This window comes from Macrobrachium nipponense, chromosome 18 (genome assembly GCF_015104395.2).
Source record: "Macrobrachium nipponense isolate FS-2020 chromosome 18, ASM1510439v2, whole genome shotgun sequence".
Taxonomy (NCBI): Eukaryota; Metazoa; Arthropoda; class Malacostraca; order Decapoda; family Palaemonidae; genus Macrobrachium; species Macrobrachium nipponense.
In genome coordinates this window covers 45823310-45849948 of record NC_087211.1, presented here as the reverse complement: position 1 = coordinate 45849948, position 26639 = coordinate 45823310, and the positions used below count along the sequence as shown (strand labels likewise).

At 48.1% G+C, this 26639-nt stretch overlaps 1 protein-coding gene across 9 annotated transcripts in view; it reads left to right on the top strand.

Annotated features, from left to right (window-relative positions):
• Positions 1 to 26639, top strand: part of LOC135197013 (G-protein-signaling modulator 2-like) — a 533720-nt gene that overhangs the window by 439522 nt on the left and 67559 nt on the right. For all 9 annotated transcript variants that reach the window (XM_064223911.1, XM_064223918.1, XM_064223915.1 and 6 more), the window contains 3 exons: positions 1685 to 1908; positions 2326 to 2461; positions 6554 to 6696. In XM_064223911.1, coding sequence (XP_064079981.1) covers positions 1685 to 1908; positions 2326 to 2461; positions 6554 to 6696 — 503 coding nt within the window. The remainder of the gene's footprint in view (positions 1 to 1684; positions 1909 to 2325; positions 2462 to 6553; positions 6697 to 26639) is intronic.

Genomic DNA, 26639 nt, shown 5'->3' with positions numbered 1-26639 from the left:
CACATTCAGAAAGAACAGATTTGATTATTCTTAAAAAAAAAAATAAATAAATAAATATCTATGCACTGAACTAAACATATATTTTTTCAATTTAATGCCCACTTATCAGGGGAATATCCGAACAATTCAGCACAGTATTGTTAAACAAAGTGTCTTAGCAGTTGTGGTGAGGTTTCATTTTTCCTGAAAATTAATTCATTTCCTTATAATTCCTGTTTTTCTGTCATCACAAATGTAAATTTCAACATGTAGTTGCCTGCTTATAACCGAACATTTTTTCACTAAAACTTTATATATATATATATATTATACTATATATATATATATATATATAATATATAATATATAATATATCTGATATTCATTTGTCGGTTTTTCTCAAATTTGACCCGTATCCTAGTATACATATTTTTTATAGATTGACTGTTATAACTAGGAACAGTGTCGAAACCATTTTAGCGTTCATTTTTATTTCCTTAGTGGTAAATGGAATTTTTATAAGTATTTGATCTTTCTTTGTTATGAGTCCGTTGTCAAGATTCAAGATTTTATAGTCGAGCTGAAGAGAAATGTAAATCAACCTTTGCCAAGGAATTTTTGCGTTTTTCGCCCCATCTATTTTTAGCGACAGTTTTTGCAAATATTTTCTCTTTTTCTGTCTCTCTTCTATTTTCGTCCCTGGACCCAACTCGTTTATTTTACATTTTCAACGTTTCTCCGGTTCCTCTTTTCACCTTTTCGAACGCTGTATCCTGTCCTTTGGAACAGTCGTTCCTTTAAAAATGCCCCCTCCTTTGTTCGCACCCCCCAACCCCCTCCCTTTTCCAATTTTCCCTAATTTAGCTTTTAAACGTCGTGAATGAATGTAGTAAGACCCTCGTGTTTGGCTTTCTGGTAGGGGTGGTGAAATGCTCACTTTTAACAGCAAAGCTCATGGGGTGGATAACAGTTTTACCCTTTCTTTTTTATGTTCCTACTTCCAGCCTTTGTGTTCAGGTGTGCACTAGTGAAATGGAGTAGGTAATTAGGCTCAAAGAGGATCAGGTCCTTTGTTATCTCGATGTCTGCAGTTTTCTTTGTTTTCTGCTCGGGTTGTAATGACTAGGGAATGAAGAGCCATCAGGTGTTAACGTATTCAAAATAAATTTGATGTCGACTTTTCTATCTTGTATTTGGTTGCAGGATTATGTGCTGTGATTATCGGGGCTTTGATATTTATCCCATTTACCAAACTGGCATTGCTAGTCAATCTGTTTGCTTTTTAAATTACACGCATAATTTGAGAGTAATTTTTCGCTCTGATGCTGTGGAAAATATCCCCTTTTAGCTTTTTTCTCTCTCTCTCATGGAAACTTGAAGATCAGTTAATGTGATTGATCGTGTTACCAGCAGTTGCTTGAATCATGATAGAAAACTATTTTGTTAGACGTTGTAAGTGTCGAGTGAAAAAAAAAGAGGACGCTGTCTATATTCAGTATTATCCATCAAAACCTCATCAGAATTATGCCATTTTATACCAGCACCTTTGCATCCTCAGCTCTTAATGTCTGTTTTTATTTTTCCCTTTTGCCATACAATTTACCAGTAAGATCCTGTTGTAATATCCTTTAACCAAACACGTGTAGGACCTCCTGAATGACAAGACGCCACGTGCCTCACTCATCCCTGCTTTCCTCCTCCGCAGATGGACTCGAGTTCTTGCTTGGAGCTGGCCCTGGAGGGTGAGCGGCTCTGCAAAGCTGGTGACTGCCGGGCCGGAGTTGCCTTCTTCGAAGCAGCGATACAGACAGGCACCGATGACCTTCGTACGCTCTCGGCTATCTATTCACAGCTAGGCAACGCCTACTTCTACCTGGGGGAATACGACAAAGCTATGGAGTATCACAAGCTGGATCTCACGGTGGCCAGGTATTTGGTGTTCGCCTGACGTTACTGAAGTGAACTGCAAAATACGACAAATTTCAATTTTGAAGGCATGTGCTTGCACTCAGATAAACGCGATAGATTTATCAGCATTATTTTCCCATTGACAAGAAGTAAGCCACTTAAGTTTGTCAAATTGCATAGATTTCAATCTGAACTGGGTACAGATTTTTTATCGTGGAACATTTTAGTACTATTCCATCCCAATATTATTCTTTACCCGAGAAGTTAATCAATCTCAAAATTACAGATAGCGACTTCAGTGCTGTCTGTTATTCATATTGAAAATTGAACTAGCCATTTATCATTTGCAATCCTCCCAGTGATATTTTACATGACTGGTCGAGCTATTCATGCCTTAAGTATTGTATACCAATCCATTCACCTGCTTTCTTTGCACAGAACAATGGGAGACCGTATCGGAGTAGCAAAGGCTTCAGGAAACCTAGGAAATACACTTAAAGTGATGGGCAAGTTTAAGGAGGCCATTTGCTGCTGTGAAAGACATCTGTCCATCTCGCAGGAACTAGAGGATAAGGTGAGAGGGCTAAGTGTCTCGTGCAGTGGGGAAGGAAATGGAGAGAGAGAAAGGGAATCGGGATCAAGGGAGACAGTCCTGTCATGTTCAGAGTCGTCTTATCCGTTTGAGGTGCTTTGGCGGGAAGGACAGCATTATGAAATGTTTATAATCTGGGTAGTCAGAGTATTAAACAAAGCAGCAGAAGTGATATTATTTGGGATGAATCTTACCTTATGTTGAAGATAGCTACTATAATATCTTCGTGCCAGCAGGTATGTCGGCGTTCAAAATTAAAGAAGAACGCTTGCCTGACGCAGATGATGTCTAGTTCACCTGTTCATCACGAGTTATATCTTGATGTGTTACGTCTTGTCAGTTGTCACTCAGAACTCGGAATTTTTTGATGCCGTGGGCAAGGATGGTAGGTAGGCTAGTATGTGATTCTCCAGTAGCGGTTTGGTTATTATTTTACTTTCAACTCTCGTGATATTGGAGTTTTCATGCTATGATCAAGTCTCCTTAACATGGTTAATTTGAAAATCATGCTCAAATCTATCGCAAAATTGCCGAGATATTTACTGTCTTTAGTTCATATTTAACCATTCATTCCAATAGGACTGGCACTGAACACGGCCTTCAGGCGAATGGTGCTCGTATTTCATAGAAGTCTCTAACATCGAAAGAAACTAACTTCAGAAACATTCAAATCACACATAAGATAAAAATTTTAAATCCAAAATGTGAATGGTTTAAAGTGATTTTTATTCTACATTAATGTTACTTTTTTTGTCGCTTCGACTGGCAGTACAAAAAAAAAAAAAAAAAAAAAAAAAAAAAAAAACGTGTTTGCGGGAATGTTTTCTACGTTGTATTGTGTAGAATAGGTAACCTTTGTTTGGTATTGTTAGCTTTCACTTTGTGCTAGTTATTAAGGTCAGGAGCATTATGCTAACTAGCCGGAAGAGGGCAGGGAGTGATCAGTATATCATAATTCCTTCCGTATAGGGACAGTTGAGGTAATCTGAGGGAGCAATTATTGAGAGAGGGATAGGCTAGAGGGATGCAGGCTTATTCGGACCTTGGCTGATTCGGACTCATACTAATAATTTTATATTATATCAATGGGTATTTCTATATAAGCATTCCTCATCGTTCGTCCCCGCGAATACGAAAGCCACCAGGAATTGGGGCGTCAAATGTATTTCGCCGTGTTCAGTACGAGCCCCTGAGGGTTAATTATAGTCGTCCGAATAAATATTACTTAAAATTCTTGTTCAGGAGGTAAAACTGCACAGAAAAATCGGCCAATCATATGAGGGTCCGAATAAGCCTGGATAAAGGTCCGAATGAGCCAGTACATGGTCCGAATCAGCCTGGTCCGAATCAGCCAAGGTCCGAAATTCGAATACGTAAGCCTTCTCCCCGACCAAGGTATATAGAGATATATACCTTGGGCTAGACCTTTCAAGTTTATATTTCTTCGCTTGCTGCTTCTTCTTCGGTAGGTTCGTTTTCATATCTGTTGCATATTTACTGTTAATTTTTTTTCCTACAAGGATTTCTAATGGGTAAGTATATGCAGGATTCTAGTTCCCAATTGGATATTGTTTGTCCAAATGCATTTTGCTTAAGTGTTATTGGGAAATGTGGTTCGTGGGAAAATGTTTAGGTGTGATTTTGGGTTTTGTTATAAAGTTAATAAATTATGTTGGATATCGGAAATCAGGTGTTATACTTCAAAAGGCTGGCCTCAGTTCACAGTAATGGCACCTTTGGTTCATTTGTGTTCATTTGTTCTTGCTCCCTGGACTGGTTTGGCATTATCATTAAGTGCTTTGCAGAATTTCGTCCTCCTCATACAGATGTTTGTGTTTTCCTTCGGGAACACTGTGTTTAACCTAATCCTTTGCTATGTCCCAAGTGCAATTTCAGTGGGAATTAAGGAGAGGGGGTTGCCGAGCAGGCCATGGCCTAGGGACCTGCACCTCAGCAAAAATGAAAATAGTTTTATAAAAAAAAATTATTATATAGATAATAATCATAATCTACTGGTGCTCAATTAGAAGATAAAACTCGGAAACCTATTTCAGCTCCCCCACCGCAGAAAGGGACTGCTTTGCTTGCCTATTAATGAGAGAGCCCCCTAAAATCACTGGCCAAGGGCCCCGCATACCCTAAATCCACTCCTGTTCAATTCTGCCCTAAATTATAAAAACGAGTTGCACTTATGGAGTAGTAGGTAGTGCTAGCTATAGCGAAAATTGCAGAAGTAAAGACGGCGATGTACTAAGTCATTTTTCCATAGTGCTTTCAAAGGTTCTGACTTTCACAATGGAAGGGTATGTCTACAGAAGCAGTCCACACGGACTGCAAGGAACGTAACCGTGGATACGACATCCACTAGAGATTGGGACATCCAATGTACTATTTCGCCGTGTTTAGTACTGGCCCCTGGGGTTGTTAATTGCAGTCGTCCGAATAAATATTACTTAAAATTCTTGTTCAGGAGGTAAAACTGCATAGAAAAACCGCAACTGCCATAGTCTAGGCCGCCGCAGATAAGTGTCCCTAGGTCTATCTATAGAAGTTTTGATTCAGATTAAAAAACCTAGCCTAGGTTAGGTTAGGGTAATTCTAAAGAATAACTCCGCACGGACTGCAAGGAACGTAACCGCGAATACGACATCCACTAGGGATTGGGGCGTCCAATGTATTTCGCCGTGTTTAGTACTGGCCCTGGGGGTTAATTACAGTTGACCGCCCCAAAATAACGGTAAATTCTTAATAAGCAACCCGAATACTAGGTATAGGAAACTGTAATTTCCAAAGAAATACCCGAAGCAGAGTTATTAGTTAGATTTACCTAGGTTAGATGTAGTTGGTTAGGTTGCAAACTTAATAGTATTCATTTGCAGTGCCCTGGCTTAGGTGATGTGGTGTCTAGGGTTAGGTGAGGATTTTATATCCATGGTTAAGTAGATCTAATAAATTGCTCAGAGTCTGGTAATTCCTTGGATGCTGACTTATTCTATAGTATTTTGGTTGCTCAATAAGAATTTACATTAATTTTTTGTTGGTCGACTGTAATTAACCCCCCAGGGGCTAGTACTAAACATGGCGAAATACATTTGACCCCCCAATCCTTAGTGGGTTTCGTATTCGGGGGACCGTTCCTAGCAGTCGGTACAGAGTTGTTACTTAGAAATACCTAAGGTTATGATAGGCTGGGGTTTCAAAATAAGAAAGCTCCCCTTGCTAGGTTAAGACGTGGCCCATAGGTTAGGTTGGCTAGGGGATTTAGGTGTAGACCCAGCATCCAAGGTTAGATGGGGAGGGGGATAAGCTTCTCTACCTCTCTCTCTAGGCTAGGTAGGGGTGCAGCACCTAAGGTTAGTTTAGGTAAAAGTAATCCTTGCATTTTAATAATAGTTTTCCACCCACCCTAAAACATCACTTCTGCTGAGGTAGCTTTCTCCATAAGACTATTTTTACTTTGTCTTATACCAGAGAGCCTGACTCCCTGGGATGGATCCAACTTCAGACCCCAGATCAGGTTAGGATGTTATGATTTCATGTATTTATAAAAAAAGAAAAAAAAAAACTTTAGTAGGTCAGCCAAGTGATCTTTTATTTTGAATATCAACTCACCTGCTAGCACGAAGATAAAGCTATATTTAACAGTAGGAAAGCATCCAAATAATAAATTTTAGTAGCATCCAAATAATAAATTTTAGTATGAAAATTTATGTACCTTATGGATAAAATTGTAAATGTTATATTTTACTGTTCTATTGGCCCTGAGAGGGTATTAGACTATACAATATAAATCTTTTTAGTAATATTGGGAGTATTATGCATATGAAATATGGCTTTTTGAAAATATAATCAACGGGAATCAGTAAACTTGGTTTACATCTGCTACAAAGTTTGTATGCAATTCCCTTTTCAAACTTCATTTTCCTTCCCTCAGAAGCTTCCTTCAGACTCATTGATTTGTTACAATTAAACCTGCTCCATTTTTATCTTGCATCCTTTAGGCCTCGATTAATTAAGGCCATTAGATTTGTGTTCCATTGGCCTTATAGGAAATAACATCCGCATTCTTTGCAGGTTGGGGAAGGCCGAGCACTCTACAATTTAGGGAATGTATACCATGCTCAGGGTAAGCATCTTGGTCGAATAGGTCCTCAGGAACCAGGAGGGTTCAGTGAAGAAGTTAAACATTGTTTGCAAAAGGCTGTTGAATATTATGCGTAAGTACAGTTGTGAAAAACTTCTACATACTTAATTTAGCTTTGTTCCGATATGAACACAAACCATCGGTCTTTACAGGAACGTAACTTGCGGCAGCTGGAACCGGTCGTAAGCTTCGAACAAGGGAGTTCGGTAGTTACCTGCTTGTCCGACAGTGCGCGCACCGTGCGACTGGGAAGTGAAGATCCACTTTGCTTTTGGCCGCCGACGGAGACAGGCGTGTTGTTCGCTCTCTGCCCGCTTTCGTCGTACGCTTTGTATCTTCTTCAAACTTGGTTTGCTTTGTGTGTGTTTGATAAAATACTGTAAGTACATGTGCTTTGTATTTTATTATTATTTCATTATTATGCATTCTCATGAGTTGGAGACGTCCCCACGCCGCCGCCCCCTGAGGGCGCGAATGCTCTCGGGCCGAGCCCTGTGTTGTGTGAAATAATTGGTCGGAGGAGCAGTGGGTGCTCTATGAGGGTAGGAGGAAGCGACGTAAGCCTGCCAGGGAGTCTTCGGAGGGTTCTCCAGCGACGCCCTTGGTCACAGACACGTCATCTTCCTTCCTGCCGCAATCCCAGCTTTCGCGTATGGCTCCTTACCCTGGGGGGGGGGGGGGGGGGGGGGGGGGGGGGGGGGGGTTCTCGTTCCTTCTCTTCACCCGATCCATCGAGCGTAGAGGAGGGCTGGGATACCCCGACATCAAATTGTACTAGGGGTCTTCCGTTCGTTCGGGGTGGGGCTTCTCTCTCTCTCTCTCTCTCTCTCTCTCTCTCTCTCTCTCTCTCTCCCCCCTCCCCCCCCGTGCGAGGGGGAACCCCTCCTACTAACCCAACCTTTGCCTCCTCAGGTGCTTCTGCTGCGGGCAACGACCTCGGCCAGGTATATATGGTTCTCACTAAGTCTCCAGGGCACACCGAGCGTTCAGGGGCTGCTGGTTCATCTGGCGGGTGCTGCTCCGGCCAAGAAAGAAAGAATCCGGTGACCACCACCACCGTCTTGACCCCAGGGTATGCCGCCCCTCCTCACCTGGTGTACACTAAGCATGTGATTTCGGTGACTCCCTCAGCTGCTGTGCAGGCCCCGATTGCTGGCTTTCCGAGGAGGGGCGTGCCTCCTCCACCCGGGTTCGTCACTCTCGCCCCAGCCCCCGACGTTCGGTGCCCTTAGAGTTCGCCCTTGGATCTTCCACCAGTACCCAGGATGTCGACTTCCAAGCTTCCAAGCCGAGGAAGAAGAAGGCTGCCTCCTCCCCCCCTAAGAAGTCTCCTTTGGGAACTTCTAAGGGCCCGCCTCTCTCCGGTGGGTGGGGGGGGTTCTTCCGCTGGTCCTCCCGCTCCTTCAGGAGCAGGGCCCGTCTCTCCTCTCCTTCCGCAAGGAAGAAGACGGGGACCAGAGGGGTACCTGCTAACACTGGTACTTCCTCACCTGGTGCTAGGGGTTATGCCGCTACACCAGGTTCCGGCTCGGCCTCTAGTTCACGAGAGGTATCGAGTGTACAGCCAAGGCTCAGGCTTCCAAGTTCGCTCGGCGCCAGGACTGATGCACGGAGCGGAAGAATGGCGAGAGTCGCTCAGGTGACTCCCGCCAGGCCAGCGATTGCTCTCGTATCGGGCCGCAGGTAACCAGGGCTGACGCGACGGTCCCAGACCGTCCGCGGGCTGAGGCTAGGAAGAGGTCCCCTCGATCGAGGCTGGTTCCAGCGGTTCGACGCGCCGTAAGGATAGGCACCGCTCCCACCGCGACAGTGGTCTCTGCAGGTCCCCTGACCGCCGCTCCCATCGGGACCGGGCGGGTAGGAGGACTAGGAGCAGCTCCTCTGACGCACGCAACCGGAGTCGCTATTCTCGGTCCAGCCGCTCTCCCCAGGAGAGCTGCGCGACCAGGCCTGCAGCTCGATCGCCACCGTGGGTTGGCGATCGCCTGCAGCCCCCCAAGCACACTGGTTCTGCAGGTGAGTGAGGGGGGAGCGTCAGGTCTTCCTCTCCGATCCCTTCAACTTCCTCGGGTTACACTGGGAAGGGCAAGGCGACCCGGAGCGATTGTGAGGAGCGCGCTCCTCATGGTCCCACCACGACGCTCTACGAGCCAGGCACGGTCTTAGGACCGACCAGGTCGTACGCGCAAGTGGCGGGAGGAGACCAGGAGGGGTCTGTCGCTGTTCCTCCTTCTGAAGGAGGAGGGTCTCAAGAGGTGTTCTTGTTGGAGGGACTGGACGGTCCTACTCCACAAGACGCGGTCACTCCCGAGATCCAGAGGTCATTGGCAGAGGTTATTGCGCTGATTCGTCAGCACAAAGACCGCGGGGAAGGATCGCCGCTCCCACCTTCTGAGCCCATGTCCTGGCTTGAGTTGTTCTGGGGTCCTAAGAAGGAACCCAAGACGACGGTGGGTCTGCCGCAATCAGCTCTGGCTGAAGTCCGGCAGATCTTCCAAGCTATTTCCCCCGCGTCTACTGCAACATAGGAGTACAGGGAGGGATCACCGCTCCCACCTTCTGAGCCTTCCTCCAGGCTTGAGTCGTTCTGGGGTCCTAAGAAGGAACCCAAGACGACGGTGGGTCTGCCTAGATCAGCTCTGGCTGACTCGGTGCTGGGCAAAGTGGACTCTCTCGTCTTCGGACAGGAAGGTTTGCTACGGTCTGGCAGGTCTTCCAAGCTACTTCCCCTGCCTCTACTGCGACAAAGGAGATTCTACGTGCCATCGGAGGACCCCCTGCCGCCCAAACAGGTTAACCCGGAGCTAGCTAAGCTAACTCCAGGGGTGTCTCTGCAGCAGCTCCTGTCTGAGAACTTATGGTTCTCGCAGCAAGAGGCACTCGCCTTGGAACCAACCGCCATGGCGGCATTCCAAGCAGTCTCCTGGTTACACCTGTGGTCCCTCATGGTGTCTAAGGTCGCGGCCACCTCGGGAAATATCACTCCTGAAGGTGACCCGGCTTTTGGGAGACTGTGCCAGTCTGGAGGTAGAGCCATCTCCTGCCTAGCCCACCAGACGGCAAACCTATGGGCCAACCTGGTTCTTCGGCGTAGGGACCCGAGTAACCAGGCCGGCTGGGCGTGAGGCAGCTCTGGGTCTTCGCAACGGACCGATGAGGAGTTCCTCCTCTCTCTTTCCTGGAGAGATGCTGGACGCTGTGGTGGAGTGACGGCGCACTGATGACACTGACCGTCTAGTACGCCAGGCAGTCTCGAAGGCGTCTGGGCAGCCTCGAGCTACTGCGGTCAAGCCCAAGGGCTTGGTTAGCGCTTCCTCTGCGGCCAAGACGATCACATCGTCGAAGCCCAGGGGAAAGACTCTGCCTTTGATTTCTTCTAGGAGCGACCGCAACCAACCCTCGTTCTCACGAGGGGGAGGTGGAAGAAGAAGCCGAAGAGAGGCAGGAAACGCTAGGGACGGCATTCCCCCCTCACCTGCTGCCGGAAGTGGGGGTTGCCTGGCGAGCCATTGGGCAACTTGGCAGCACTATGGAGCGGAGACCTGGATAGTAGACGTCCTTCGGGAGGGGTATCTACTACCCTTCGAGACTCAGCCACCCCTCACCTCCAACCCGGTCCACCTTCAGACCTACGTACCCGGAACATCCAAGGACGTAGCACTTCGGCAGTAAGTCCAAGCCATGCTTAGCAAACGAGCTGTGGAGATCGTCAGGGATCGATCACCGGGCTTCTACAGCCGTCTTTTCCTGGTAGAGAAGTCTTCGGGGGGCTGGCGCCCGGTGATAGATCTCTCTCCCCTGAACCAATTCGCCAGTCTCGGTTCACAATGGAGACGGCATGCTCTGTGCTCGACTCCATCAGGGAGAACGACTTCATGCTTTCGGTGGATTTGAAGGACGCATATTTCCAGATACCAATTCAGGGCACTTCGCTTCGGTCTCTCAACCGCCCCACAGGTGTTCATGCGAGTGTTCACTCTGGTGTTTGCTTGGGCCCACTTGTCAGGGATACATCCTTTGGGGTATCTCGATGACTGGTTAGTCCTGGCGAGCTCCCGCTCGCAGTTGCTACGGGACAGGGATCGACTCCTCGAGTTCTGCCACAATCTGGGGATCGTGGTGAACTTCAAAAAGTCAGATATCGAGCCCAAGCAGAGGATGAAGCACCTGGGTATGCTGATAGATACGGTAGCAGGACGAGTCTTCCCCGCAGACTCGCGGATCAGCAGATTCGGGGAGGCAGCCTACCAGTTCCTGTCTCGGCAGGAATAGTCAGCTCAGCAGTGGCAAGTCGTGATCGGTCACCTGTCGTCACTTGAGAAGTTAGTTCCTCACGGGTGTCTTCACCTGCGGTCTCTCCAGTGGAGACTAAAGGAGAGTTGGTCACAGGCAAGAGACCCGCCATACTTCCCTTTGTCCCTCACGGAGGAGGTGAGGCAGGACCTAGCCTGGTGGCTGGACAACAGGAACCTCGCAAGAGGAGTGCCTCTTCACACCTCCCCCCCCCCCCCCCCCCCCCCCCCCCCCCCAGAGATGTTGCTCTTTTCAGATGCGTCAGTCGAAGGATGGGGCGCACATCTGGAGGAGTAGCTGGCTGCAGGAGTGTGGGATCATCACGACAAGCACCTTCACATCAACGTCCTGGAGCTCAAGGCAGCGGTCCTTGCTCTCCAAGAGCTCCAGGACTGTCTGATGGGACACTCGGTGGTGTTGATGTGCGACAACACCACAGTAGTGGCACATGTCAACAAACAGGGGGGCCTAGCGTCCCTCCCGTTGCACCAGTTGACGTTGCAGGTGCACGAGTGGGCCATGGCTCACTCGGTAGAGCTGTCAGCCCGCTACATTCCAGGCCGGAGGAATGTAGTAGCAGACAAGCTCAGCCGTCGGGATCAGGTGATAGGGACCAAATGGTCCTTACACCCAGACGTGGTGGAAAGGCTCTTCAACCTAAGGGGGCGTCCAGCCGTGGATCTGTTTGCCACCCGGCACAACAGAAAACTTCGGGTTTTCTACTCGGCTGTGCCAGACCCATGGGCAGCTGCAGAGGATGCTCTTCAACACCTGTGTGACAACCTCTTCATTTACGCCTTTCCCCCGTTCTTTCTGATTCGCAAGGTGATCAACCGAGTGCTGACCAGCCCAAATCTCAAGATGATCCTGGTGGCTCCGGCCATTTGGTATCCGGACTTGCTGGCTCTTCTCGCAGAGGCACTGAGTGAGATTCCCCCATGGTGTCGTGACGGGGTCTATCTCCTCTCAGAGTCACTCTTCAGCAGGCAGCGGATTTCCTCATGTTTCTTCGCCGAGAGAAGCTCCTCTCTGTCCCCACAGTCAAAGGATACAGAGCTGCCTGAAACTGAGGGGAGTGGAGATCTCGAACTCGTTCGAGATCTCCCTGCTAATGAGGAGCTTCAAGAGGTCTTGCCCACCCAAGGAACTCAGGCCCCTGGGGTGGGACGTGACTCTCGTCCTCAAGAGTGTGACTCGAAGTCCCTTCGAGCCACTCCGAGAGTCGTCAGACAGGGGTCTGACCCTCAAGACCCTCCTCTTGCTGGCCCTGGCATCGGCGAAGAGATTAGGGGAACTGCATGGCCTTCCCTTCGATGCTAAGCATTTCAGGGGATGGGGATCTGTGACGCTCGATTTCGTACCGAACTTGGTAGCGAAGACTCAGAATCCTTCGGTCCCTGCCGACCGGTTCGAGTCTTTCACAATCCCTTCCCTAATGGGCTTCACCGACAAAGATGCAGATGAGATGCTGCTTTGTCCTGTGAGGGCGCTACGGCGCTATCTGAAGAGAACTCAGCACCTCAGGCCTGAGTGTGGATGCCTCTTCGTTAGCACCAGGGTGACCAAGAAAGTAGTATACAAAAACACACTTTCTTTCTGGCTGCGTGAGGTGATCAGGAGGGCATACAAAGCTCATGGTAGCGACGACATCCGTACCCTTCGGCCAAGAGCCCACGAAGTCAGAAGTATTGGTCCTTCCCTTGTGTTCCGCAAGAACTTCTCCATGGCGCAGGTACTGAAGGCAGGGGTCTGGTCCAACCAGACCACCTTCACCTCCTACTTTCGGGATATAGCCCATGGGTCCTTGGACACTTTTTCCTTGGGACCCGTGGTGGCTGCTTAACACGTTGTGTAGCTTACCCAGCACCCGAGCGGACAGAACAGCATTGCATCCTTGTGTGACTGCATGAAGGGATAGGTGAATGAGAGTGTGACTGGCCCTCTCTTCCCCATCTTTTTCTCTCCCTCTACCTGTGGGCAGAGGGACGCGGTCATCAATATGCTGGAACAGGAGACGATTCAGGTAAGCTACTCGACCGAGCCCCATCCTATCCCTTTCATTAGGGATAGGAGCGATTATCCACCACTTCCCCCAACAAAGGGGGGAAAGTGGAAGCCAACAAGAGACAACCCATGACTTCATACTGCCTCTTGCAATAGGAACAAGTTCTTGCTTGCTAGTTTTAAGAGGTATGCTTGCCTCCCTCTTATTACTTGGGTCCAGAGGTCTGACCATTGATCCTGCGGTACATACCCCGATCATTGGGCAGAGGCTAGGATCCCTCCATTGCTCTTACGACCAGGGAGGGAACCAAGGTTGGACGAACACCAGTCTGTTCATAAGAGTCAGATTCCACCCACTAAGAAGTGTCTTCCTATTGTAAAGGACCGATGGTTTGTATTCGTATCGGAACAAAAAACAATTTGTCGAAAATTGTATTTTACCTAACTATACAAACCTGAGGTCCTTTACACATAGTCCCACCTCATGCCACCCCTCACGCTGCGTTTCCTGGGCCTAAAGCAAAGTGGGTCTTCGCCTCCCAGTCGCGCGGTGCGCGCACTGTCGGACATGCAGTTAACTACCGAACTCCCTTGTTAGAACCTTACGACCGGTTCCAGCTGCCGCAAGTTACATTGCTATTGTAAAGGACCTCACGTTTGTATAGTTAGGAAAAATACAATTTTCAACAAATTGTTATTTTTACTTCAGTGTACTGGATTAACAAATAATTTTATATTAGCTAAATTTTAGATTTTGTTGGCAAAGGGATATGATTGTGTAGATGGTAAAGATAACTTATTAAAACTACCAATACAATTTAAGGTTTGTTCATGCAACTTACCTGTCAGATATATATATAGCTGATAATTTCCGACACCGACAGAATTTAAAACTTACGACACACGTAGTGGGAGTCAGGTGGTTAGTACCCATTCCCGCCGCTGGGAGGCGGGTATCAGGAATCATTCCCATTTTCTATTCATAATTTTTCTGTCGCCGGTGTTGTGAACATCTGTTTACAGCACCTCCGTCTGGATTTGGAAACTTTTTGCTACTTGAGTATCCCTTTTGGTTCTTTTTTTTGGATTAATTGATTGGATCGGTGGCTAGGCACACGTTATTAGTGGATTGATTTGATTTTGGTTTGGACTTTTCTTGGAATAATATGTCAGGGTCTAGTACAGCTAGCGCTAGGTTCTGCTCTAGAACTGATTGTAGAGGTAGGCTACTGAAAGCTTCAGTAGACCCACATACGGTATGTAAGAGTTGCAGGGAGCATGAATGTGTGTATGAAAGCCGTTGCAAGGAGTGCGAAAGACTAACAGATTCTGAGTGGAAGGCGTATGAGACCTATCTTAGGAAACTTGAAAAGGATAGGTTAAGGAGGTCTTCCTCCAGGAGTGTTTCAGGCGTGCAAGAAATTAATGTTTCTCCTGTTAACCCTCCTTCTGTAATGCTCCTAACCCTGTAGTTTTGCCTCCGGGCCCTGAAACAGTGTCTGTAGAGAGTAATACTTTATCCTTAATATTGGAGTCGATTCGTAATCTGAATCAAAAGTGTTGGCTCTTGAGAGCAAAAGTGACGTGCAAAAGTGCAGTGATACCCCTTGTGTAGTGGAGGGTCCGTCAGATCGGCCTCGTTTCGCCTCTAGGCCTGGACCTCTGCTTGACTCCCAGGACCTGGGGCGGGAGGGAGCATGTCGAAAGCCGAAGGAGGGTTACAAGGAACCCCCCACCGCGATCTGACGTGCCTTCGGCAGTTACTGATGAAAATCCCCAGACTGCCAGGGAGCGTGCGCGTGCACGCCTCCTCAAGGAGTGTTTTTCGTCATCGGAGGCTTCATCCCCACGTAAAGGGTGGAGTTCTCAAGGTGCTTCACGTCCGCTGAAAAGGACGGCGTGTAATGTTGACGCTTCACGTCCTAGTTCTCCGCTTTTGCGATCTTCGCCTGACATGCGTTCGCTGCTTTTCCGCCGCAGAAAAGGCGTAGAGAGTCTTCGGGACTTGGATTCAGTTAGCTCGTGTGAGCGATACAGTCGCCCCAGAGCTCGGGAAGAGGCCGTACCTGGGAGGAGGAGGGGGGCGTCCCTGCCGCTCTCCTGCTCACAGGATCAGTCTCTCCCCAGAGCAGGAAGATTCGCCTAACAAGAGAATGATTCAGTCACTGCAGCAGCAACTTCAGGACGCTCTTGCTGCTAGAGAGGCTCTTCCGCGTCTAGGAAGGATGAGAAGCTTCCTGTGAAGAAGTCAAGACCCGCTCTTTCTCCTCGCTCGCCTCTCTCTTCGTTCGAGTCTCCCTCTAGAGTTCGTTCTGCTCCCCAGCAGCTCTCTAGAGGAGGTGAGAAGTTCGCTTCTCGCTCTCAGGATGATATATCTCCCGCTCGCAAGTCTTCGCATGTTCGCAAGTGAGTGATGGACGTTGAGCGCGCTTCTGTGCAAGTGGAGCGCGCTTCAGGTGCCGCCAGACGCGCACCTGTTGTGGATAAACGTGCACCAGTGAGCGGCAGCCCGCTCGCTGACTGACGCTCGGCGCGCACACCAGTGGAAGCCAAGCGTGCACTAGTGGACGCTCGGTGCGCGCCAGTGGACGCCAAGCGTGTGTTGGTAGATGTCGCGCGCACCTGTCGGCGCCAAACGTGCAGGATTCGGACGCCAGGCGCGCGCTGGTAGACACCAGTTCCTCACCGATGCAAGTTCAAGTGGATGAAGGAACCCTTCCTGGTCGTCAGTTTTCTTCAGAGTTTCCTCCTACTTCTCCAGTTTCTGAGGAAGGAGTTAGCGATGATTTAGTAGAAGCAGAGGAAGAACAGCAAACAGCTACTGTCTCATCGGACTATAAAGTTTTGATGTGTCTGCTACAGTCGGAGTTCGGAGACAAACTTTTCAACCGGAAGCCCCTCGTACTCCTCTTCTCAATTTTCTTCTTTTAAGGCAAACGAAGGCATCGGGGTTCATTAAAATGAAGAAGTCGCTTTCCACGAAGCAAGTTTCGTTCCGGAGTCAATGAGTGGATGGAGAAGAGGAAAGCGTCAGGAAAGTCCTCTTTAGCTTTACCGCCTTCAAGACTCTGCGGTAAAGGAGGCATGTGGTATGAGACAGGAGAGGACATAGGCGTTAAACTACCAGCCTCTGCTCAAGGTGACTTTGGGAGCATCGTAGACGCCTCCAGAAGAGACTTCTGTCTTCATCAAAAGTCACGTGGACCCATAACGAGTTCGACTTTCACCTAAAAGGCCTCTTCAGGACTCTAGAGGTCTTCAACTTTCTTGACGGTGTCTTGGAGTTTTAGATGCCAGGTCAAGGAGTTCTGCTACTATTAGTCTGGGGGAGCTGTCCATCGTACTTTCTTGTATGGAAACAAGGCCGTCAGGGATGGTTCTGAGGAGTTGGCTACGCACTTTAGCTCGGGGATTCTTAAGAAGAGAGCGCTCTTCTGTAACTTCACGGCCAAATCCGTCTCTCCCAACGCAAAAGGCGGACTTGCTCTTCGCTCCTTTCTAGACCATCTCTTCCCCCAGGCTATGGTTAAGGATAAGCTTCAAGCCTTCAGGGAAAAGGCAATGCAAGATCTTCTGGCTCAGTCTTCTAGAAGGCCAGCAGCTGCTTCATCTTCTGGAGCCTTCGTTTGCCAAGAAATTGAAGCCCTTTCGTGCTGGACCTTCTTCGAAAGCAGCCTCCCGAGGAAGAGGCTCTTCCAGAGGAAAAAAACCCCATGCTCCGTCAAAGAGTAGGAAGTGATTCGGAAGTCCTTCAGACGCCGGTAGGAGCCAGGCTTCTTCGATTCGCGAGAGCCTGGGAAGAGAGAGATGCCGACCCTTGGTCGCTGGATGTCGTGAGGAAAGGGGTACAGGATCCCGTTCTTGAAGTCGCCCCCGCTATCCTCAACACCAAAGGATTTGTCTCCCTCTTATCGAGGAGAGAAGCAGAAAGTGCTTTTCGATCTGCTGGAACAAATGATCGAGAAGCAAGCGGTAGAACAGGTCTTCGACCTGGAATCACCAGGGTTTTACACAGCCTGGTTCCTGTGCCGAAACATTCGGGGGGGTGGCGACCCGTCCTCGATGTCAGCAGTCTGAATCTCTTTGTGATAAAAAGAAGAAATTCAAGATGGAGACGACTCAATCGGTGCTGTCAGCTTTGAGACCGGGGGATTGGATGGTCTCACTGGACCTCCAAGACGCGTATTTTCACGTCCCCATCCATCCCCAATCAAGGAAATACCTGCGATTTGTCTGAAGGGGAGGGTATTCCATTCAGGGCACTTTGCTTCGGTCTGACCACAGCGCCGATGGTTTTCACCATTCTAATGAAGAACGTGGCAAGGCTGCTTCGTTTGGAGAATATACGGATCTCTCTCTACCTAGACGACTGGCTTATTCGAGCTTCATCACGGGAACGGTGTCTGGAGGACCTGCACACGACCATGACGTTAGCAAGTCCCTAGGGCTTTTTTTTCTGGTAAAACCTCGAAAAAGTCGCATTTGACTCCGTCTCAATCTTTAGTCTACTCTGGGATTCAGATGGACTCAGTGGCTTTCGGGCTTTTCCGTCCCAGGGGCGACAACTTCAATGCTTGGAGAAAGTGGCGAACCTTTCTGGGGAAGGAAAAACATGCTCGGTGAGGGAATGGATGAGTTTGCTGGGGACCATTTCCTCACTGGAGAAGTTTGTTTCTCTGGGAAGGCTCCACCTCAGACCTCTTCAATTCTTCCTAGCCAACAGTTGGAAGAACAAGCAAGATCTGGAGGCGATCTTGTGCTTAACGAGAGAGGTGAAGGATCACCTAAGTTGGTGGTCAGATCCTCGGAAGCTCGCAGAAGGGCTCTCCCTCAAACTTCGGAACCCCGACCTAGTGTTTTTTTGTTTTCGCGTCGTCCACGGGGTTTGGGGAGCAACACTAGGAGGGAAAAGAAGTGTCGGGCACTGGAGAGGGGAACAGGTGTCCTGGCACATCAATCTGAAAGAGCTGTCAGCCATTTATCTGGCTCTCAGGTTTTTCCAGGAAGAAGTATCCGGCAAAGTCGTTCAGATCAATGCGGACAACACCACAGCGCTGGCATACCTAAGAAATCAAGGGGGAACTCACTCGCCTTCTCTGTTTGCCATCGCAAAGGAACTCCTGTTGTGGGCAAAAGCGCAAGAAGTCACGATACTGACAAGGTTCGTGTCAGGAGTACAGAATGTTCGGGCGGACCTTCTCAGTCGGCGAGGACAGCTGTTGCCGACAGAGTGGACCCTTCATCAAGAGGTTTGCCAGTCGCTGTGGAACCTGTGGGGCTGTCCACAGGTGATGTCTTCGCAACGTCCAGGACGAGAAGGCTTCAACTCTATTGCTCCCCAGTTCTGGACCCGGGAGCAGTCGCAGTAGACACCCTACTTTGGAGTTGGTCGGGCCTAGACATATACGCTTTTCCCCCGCTCAAGATCCTCGGGGAAGTGATAAGGAAGTTTGCGGCATCGGAAGGAGCGAGGATGACACTCATCGCCCCCTTCTGGCCGGCAGCCGACTGGTTCACAGAGGTGATGTCCTTCCTGGTAGACTTTCCGAGGACTCTACCCTTAAGGAAAGATCTACTCAGACAGCCCCACTTCGAGAGGTACCACAAAAACCTCCCCGCTCTGAGTCTGACTGCGTTCAGACTATCAAGAAGTTGGCCAGAGCGAGGGGTTTTTCAAGACCTGTGGGCGAAGGCGATTGCCACCGCAAGGAGGCCCTCCTCGATCGCTATGTACCAATCGAAGTGGGCTGTCTTCAGATCCTGGTGCAGGAAGAAGGGCATTTCCTCCACCACAACCTCTGTGAGCCAGATAGCTGACTTCCTTCTTCATCTGAGAGAAGAAGTGAAGTTGGCTGTTCCAACTATTAAAGGCTACAGGAACGTGCTTTCTGTAGTCTTTAGACACAGAGGACTCGATTTGTCTAATAATAGGACATTCATGATCTCATTAGATCGTTTCGAGACTAGGAAGGTAGTCCAGCCAGCTAAAGTACCCTCATGGAACTTGGATGTGGTACTCAAGTATTTGATGTCGAGTAACTTCGAACCGTTTCTTCATTCAGTTTTCTATCAGGAATCTGACGAAGAAACGATCTTCCTAAACCGCTCTGGCGACGGCGAAGAGGGTTAGCGAAATTCAGGCCATTAGCAAGCAGATCGGCTTTTTCAGAAAGTAGTGCGGTGTGTTCTTTAAGTCCCATGTTCTTAGCAAAGAACGAGAATCCTTCCAACCCGTGGCCGAGGTCCTTTGAAATCAAAGGGTGGCAGATTATAGTTGGGAACGAATGGTGGAGAGATTCCTGTGTCCTGTCAGGGCTCTAAAGTTCTATCTGCAGAGAACTAAAGCTTGCAGAGGTTCATCGGACAATTGTGGTGTTCAGTGAGGAAACCTGATCTTCCTATGTCGAAAACGCACTGGCGTTCTCATCAGGAATACGATTCAAGAAGCGCATAATAAGTGTAGTGACAGTGATTTAAAGCTTCTGAAAGTAAAAAGCTCACGAAGTGAGAGCTATTGCTACTTCGGTAGCCTTTCACAAAAATATGGCTCTCAAAGATATTTTTGAATGCCACATTTTGGAGAAGCAATTCGGTGTTGTTCGCTTCACACTACCTGCGGGAGGTGAAAGTGACATACGAAAATTGCTTCTCCCTCGGACCATACATTGCTGCAGACACTGTTTTGGGGGCAGGAGGTAACACTCATCCTATCCTTTAGGGATTAGGGGGGTTTTTTAATTTGTGTTATGGTTGTGTGACCGCCTGGGCGGGTCTCCCTTCCATTAGCTTAGTTAAGTGGGATAACCTTTGGTAACTAAGCCAGGTGGTGGTATTTTTTGTCTCGTTGCCCCTCATTAGTATGGTCCATGGTCTAGTCACGTCGTGGTCCGCCCCTGTTGACGATCATCTGGATGCACCAGCTTCATAGGTCTCTACTTGCTGGCAACTCTAGTAGCACAAGCAGACTTACGTGGCAGTAATCACGAAGCCAGCTATGCTAACAGGTAAGGAATCAAGATTATCAATTATCTGCACATATGTGTTTCCTAAATCCTCTATTCTGTCTCTCCCACCACCAAAGGTGGGATTCAGCTATATATATATCTGACAGGTAAGTTGCATGAACAAAATGATATTGTAATGATACAATTAAGTTTGTTCATACTTACCTGGCAGATATATATAATTAAGTACCCGCCCACCTCCCCTCAGGAGACAGTGGAAATAAAAATTATGAATAGAAAATGGGAATGATTCCTGATACCCGCCTCCCAGCGGCGGGAATGGGTACTAACCACCTGACTCCCACTACGTGTGTCGTAAGTTTTAAATTCTGTCGGTGTCGGAAATTATCAGCTATATATATATCTGCCAGGTAAGTATGAACAAACTTAATTGTATCATTACAATATCATTCTTGATGTTAGTACTTATCACTGAAGGCTAGTAAATTTTCACATCATTACTCAAATAGTTTCATACTTTAATACTCATGGTATTAGTATCACATATTGCAGTAGGTATATAAAAGTGATTTTCATGAAGGAAAAATCTATTTCTGGGTGAAGACCTGTGTCGCCCGGTGAAATGTTCCTGTAGCACACATTTTAGGTATAAATAGTTACTAAATATACCAGAGAACAAAGCTAAATGGAATGCTGGAGTTACTACCTCCAGCTCGCTCACCCATAAAGGGTGTCGGTATAGCACAAGGGCGAGTGGAAGCCACCACCACAGATACTTTGCCAATTAGAAGTCTCCTCTCAAAACCCCTCTCTAGATAGGTGCCGTTACAACATCTACCTTCCGCTCGCTACTATTACAACTTCTGCCTGAAAGCTCCATTCCTGAATTACGCACCCAAGCTTGGGCCAGCTAAAGGGCGGGGGACCAGGAGAAGAGAGGGATGGGTTCACCGGGCGACACAGGTCTTCCCCCAGAAATAGATTTTTCCTTCGTCAAAATCCCTTTTCTGGGTTCGACCTGTGTCGGCCGGTGAAATAGTATCAGAGAATTTACCATACAAGCTTGGTAAATCACAAAATTTTATAGATATATAAGGAAAAATAAAAATGTTCTTAAAATTGTTTTAATAGCCAATGTAAGAATAGCAAGTTACAAATGGTAAAAAAGGTATCAAATATGACCAAATCCATACTATCCTGGGAAAAACAACAGGTAAGGAATACAAAAAACAAACAATTATGAAGTATGTACATGTCCAGGAGTGGATTGATGAGCAATCCAAACCGGGACATAAGGCAGACAGGCAAGGATTACAAGCGAGGCAGGTAGTTGAGAGTGAGTATCAAAAGAAAAATTAATAGCAAAATAATAGAATAAGAGTTACAAAACTAGGCCATATCAGGGAGACAATGCTCCCTGCAGCCACTGCTGAATATTTAAGGGTCTCTAAATTCTTCAGATAGTGGCGTTTAAATACTGTCAGGGATTTCCACCCGTATATTTTTTAATATCCTCGAAGTTCATATTATGAAAATAATTAACTGAGGTAGCCACTGCCCGGATATCATGCACGTGAGGGACTGAATCCTGATTGGCTTGTTTAATAAAATAAAGAATTTGTTGTCAGATTCCTTTCAAGGAAATGGTTCTGCCTTTTTCTCTATTAAAAAGAGGACCTGAAGACCTTTCAGAAGTTCTGCCCAGAAAAGATTTTAATGTAACGATAGGACATAATGATGGGTCCTGTGGGAGAGGTACAATCTTCCATGGAGACCACCTGTTTTGTGGGTCTTCACTCTTTGCTAGGAATTTCCGATCTGGGGAGAGTAGAACTTCTTCTGACAGGAGGAATTCAATATGATTTGGTTCTCTAGAGAGAGCCGACAGTTCAGATATTCTGGCACCCGAGGCCAGACTCATTAAAAATAGTTTTCCTGAGAGGGGTTATATATGAGCATGATTCATTATCAGTATCTGAAGCCAACCAGGAGACCGTGTGAGGACGGTCCACCCGTCTCAGACGAGCACATGCTCGAGGGATAGACGAGAAGTACGAATCTGTCAAATCAATATTAAAGCCAAACTGAAATATCTTCCTTAAGGAGATTTAGTCGTAGTAATGGTACTAGCGGCTAGGCCTTTTTCGAACAGAGTTCTAAAGAATGCAATTGCTAGATTCGTAGTCATCTTCTGGACATCTGATTCTTTTACAAAGATGGCCAACTTCCTTACTGCTGAATCATACTGCCTGAGTGTTGATTCTCTTTTGTCTGACTCCACGAACAGGATGTTTAGTGGGTCAATACTAGCATCCTTCTGTGCCGCAAACTTCATGAAGTCCATAAAGTTAGGGCATTCAGAATTCTTGAGGAAGCTGACACAGTCCGAGTTTGTACAATTTGAGTCAGTTTTGGGTTGGGAATCCGTCTGGGACGGAGATTCAACTCTAGTAGAAGAGGAAACCAATTGCTCTTCGGCAAGTTGGGTGCTACCAATGCTACCTGTCCTGTGTAAGATCTGAGTTTGTGCAGAACTTTCATCAAGAGGTTTATTGGCGGAAATAGGTAAATCTTCTGCCAATTGTTCCAGTCTATGGACATCGCATCTGTGGCGTGAGCTAGAGGATCCAGATTAGGAGTCACATAACACGGAGGTTTGTGATTGGACTCCGTGGCGAACAGGTCTACCAGAAGGCCCGGGATTTGTTGGCAAATTCAATGGAATGATTTTGTGTCCAAGGACCACTCCGACTCAAGCGGAGTTGTTCTGGATAGTGAGTCTGCAATGACATTAAGTACTCCTGCCAGGTGAGTAGCTGACAGGTGCCAATGATTTTTCGTTGCTAACGAAAATATTGCAATCATTACATGATTTATTTTGCTCGACTTGGAGCCCCCTCTGTTTATGTAATGAACTATAACTGTGCTGTCCGAGACTAGTCTTACATGAATGTTCTTGACTGGAGCTAGTCGTTTCAAGGTCAAAAAAATGGCCATTGCCTCTAAGACGTTGATGTGGAACAGGCGGAATGTTTTCGACCACGTTCCTTGAACCTTCTTGTACTGGGAGTAGCCCCCCAACCGCTCAGAGAGAGGCGTCTGTGTGGACTATCAGAGACGGCGGGGGAAATTGTAATGGTACTGATTTGGAGAGACTCCGGACTTCTGTCCACGGACGGAGTCTTTTCTTTAATATTGGCGGAATCAAGGAGATTTTGTCTCTGAACTTGTTGTTGGCTCTTTTCCGCCAGATCCGATTGATAGTCTTCAGTCTGGCTTTCAACAGAACATCTGTTATTGAGGCAAACTGAAGAGAACCTAGATTTCTCTCTTGGGTACGACGAGAAGCCCGTTTGTTCTTGAGGAATTGTCTCATAGCTTTCGCTATCTCTCTGCTCTCTTTTGGCGGGAGAGATAGTTTGTGTGTGGTTAGGTCCCATTGAATTCCCAACCATTGAAAACGAGACGCCAGAATGAGACGGGACTTTTCCTTGTTTATCTGGAAACCCAGGTATTCTAGAAATTCTATTACTTTGGCTGTTGCCTTGCAACATTCCTCGTCGTTGGTTGCCCAAATGAGCCAGTCGTCTAGGTAAGCTACTAACATTACCCCCTGAGCTCTTAGTTCTTGAACTACTGTCTCTCCTAGTTTGGTGAATATTCTGGGCGCTATGTTGAGCCCGAATGGCATGTCTGAACGTTTAAGCTTGTTTTCTTGGTTTGAAGCCTAGGTATGGAGAGAAGTTTCTTGCTATCGGTACATGATAGTAAGCGTCTGTAAGATCGATAGAGGTGGTGACGATCCCACAGGGAAGTAAGGTCCGCAACTGCGAGATGGTCAGCATGCGGAACTTGTCGCATTGAATGTATGAGTTGAGACGGGACAGGTCTAAAATCACTCTTCATTTGTCCGAGTCCTTCTTCGGTACACTGAACAGACGTCCTTGAAATTTCAGACGTCCTTGAAATTTCAGGCGACTGACTTTCTTTATTGCCTTCTTTTGAAGAGGATCTTTGGCAAAGTCTAGCAGGTCTGTCGTTGGAATCTGGTGAAAACTGACTGGTGGAGGAGGCCCTTTCTTCCATTTCCACCCCAGACCTTTCGATACAATACTGTGGGCCCATGAACTGAAGGTCCAATGGTCCCGGGAGAGAGACAGTCTCCCGCCCACCTGCAGAGCCTCACTGACTGGTTTAGGTCTTACTTCCTCTGCCTCCTCTGAAGCCTCTGCCTCTAAGAGCCAGCTCTCTGTCGGAAGGCACCTCTGGCTCTGCTACTCCTTGCGTGCCTATTGAAGCCTCGAAATGCCCCTTGTGATTCAAAGGAGGCGTTGAAAGCTGGGGAAGTTACAAGAGCGGCCGAACTCGAAGGCTGTTGAGTCGGTTGACTCTGTAGCAGAACAAACTGTTGCTGTGGCTGTGCCTTAGATATCGAAGGCTTGTTGATCTGGGAGACAGGAACTGCTTTCATTACTGTCTGAGGCTGAGAGGACTGGAAAGGCTGGAACTTCCTAGGCCTCTTCCTAATTTTGGATTGTGGTTCGGGGGTCTCAAACTTCCTTTTGAAGGGAAGTCCCCAACGGACACGAAGGTTCTGGTTAGCTCTAGCCGCCTTGCTGAGGGTGCTGTTAACCATGTCCTCAGGAAAGAGGTTGGCACCCCAGATCGACACCTTTATGAGCCTGTTCGGCTCATTTCTGATGGAAGCATTAGCAAAGACATGCTTCCTGCAGTCTCGTCTAGCCGCTATAAAGTCATACAGGTCCAATTGAAAAGCCTGTAATAGTGACTTTGTCAGGACCTGAAATAGATGCTCATCTGCAAAGACTGTAGCCATCAACTCTGCAGTGGTGACTGAGTTAATTGACCTGCTCAGCCTGCATCTTGCTTCGAATTCCGCCTTAACCATGGGGTCCGGAATTCTAGGCAAACGTTCACTGAATTGTGTGGAGGCACACTCCGGGTCGAGTTTGCCCTCCGTGAACGTAGCCGGAGCGCCAGCCCAACACTCTAGGTCTCCGGGAAAGAGCAAAGAGGTAGCCTCCGACGCTTTTAGCTGAGGCATAGGTTCCTCCATTCCGGCTTGCAGTGTCAATTCTGCAATCTTTGACGTGCAAGGAGTCGGAACGTCATTCGGCGCTACAAACATGGTATAGCAACCTTTGTGGAGTGTCAACTTGGTGTTGACACACTCCCATTCCGTGAGGGTGTGGACCCATGCAGACTGAGCCTGGTCCCTAGGGTAGATAACCGTCTCTTTCGGGACTTTGTCTATCCTGACCAGCGCTTCCTCGGCTAGTCTAGCGTAGCCCGGGAAGGGGAATTGTAGGCCCTGCGGGAAGAACGCATAGTCTTCCACGGGTCGGGTTCCGCAACCTTCAATTGTAAGCTTGCCCTCTGAGAACGGGGTATGCAGAGCCAACCGCCACGGGTTGCTGTTCTCGAATGGCGGAAGCTTGGACCGTGTCCGGCACTGCAAAGGACTGTGATGCGTTTCCGGAATGGAGGAATCCAGTCATCAGTTCCTCCTGGGCCTGTAACCTCTGGGTCAGAGACATGATGGACTGACCCGATGTCTGTAGACCTGAGGCGAGTTGAGTGGACATCGATTCGAGCCTTGAGTCCACTACTTCGCTCATCTTCTGCATGAGAAGATTAGCGAAAGCTTCCTGGTCAAAGCCAGACTCTGCCGGTCTGGCTTTGGAAGACTTAGCTCTCGACCCCTTGTGTGGGGGAGTAGCTTTAGCCGAGGAAGTCGAAGGCTTGGAAGCCAATGACGACCTGGCATAGACTGCCGGGGAAGGCTTGGTTAGTTTACCCGCCTTCGGCAGAGATCTCACCTTCAAGGTTTTGACCTTGGGGATTACCGAGCCCGACCTATTCCAAGTGGGGGTGGACTTCACAGGGAAGCCCTGAAAGGAAGGAGGAGAAGGAGGAGTTGGACTGAAAGGAAGACTACCTGCCTCACTTACCTCCCTACCTACCTCCTGTTCCTCGGTGTCCATAGGCTCTCGGTGCAGGCTGATGGCTGCCACCTCCTCCGTCACGACACCACACAAGCCCTCTTGGTCCTCCGGGGGGAGTTGGGTCTCCTGGCGGATACGCTCAATGGTGGGAGCTGCTACTGCCGCCGGTACTGCTGCCGAAACTGGGGCGTTGGGGTAGAGGAGGGCGCACAGCTCCTCCGACAGCACATAGGGTTGGCCGGCTGCCACATTCCTGCCAAACCCCCCTACCCAGGCCTTAAGGGCCGACATCGAGGAGGTCTTGAGCACCAGATTAACCCATAAGAAATAACCAAATTAGGCTCCCCAGTGTCGGGGAATTTTCCCCAACCTAAATGTGTAACAGAAAATTCAGAGTAACAATGAGGCGAGTATGCTACCTACCGACTCATCTGTTACGATCTTAACTAGATCGTAACACACCATACAGGCTTCCGGGTGCCAGACCGCGCGTCCCTCCAAGTGGATGGCGCAGTTGGCATGAGACCGGCAGACCTCATGTCCGTACGGCTTGTACAGAACGGCTGGACAACCTGTCTCCTGGCATCGGACAATCTGTAAGTTGAAAAGTTAAATGAGTATCGTCAGATAATGCTGCCGGAGTTAATTCCGGCGGTATGAGTACACTTCAACTAGATACTTAACCAGCTAAAGGCAATATCGAGTATAATTTTCAACTTACTTGTTATTAATAAAGCTCTGGATGTCTCTGCCTGCTCCGGAATCCATACTAGGGATCGTCAAAGCTA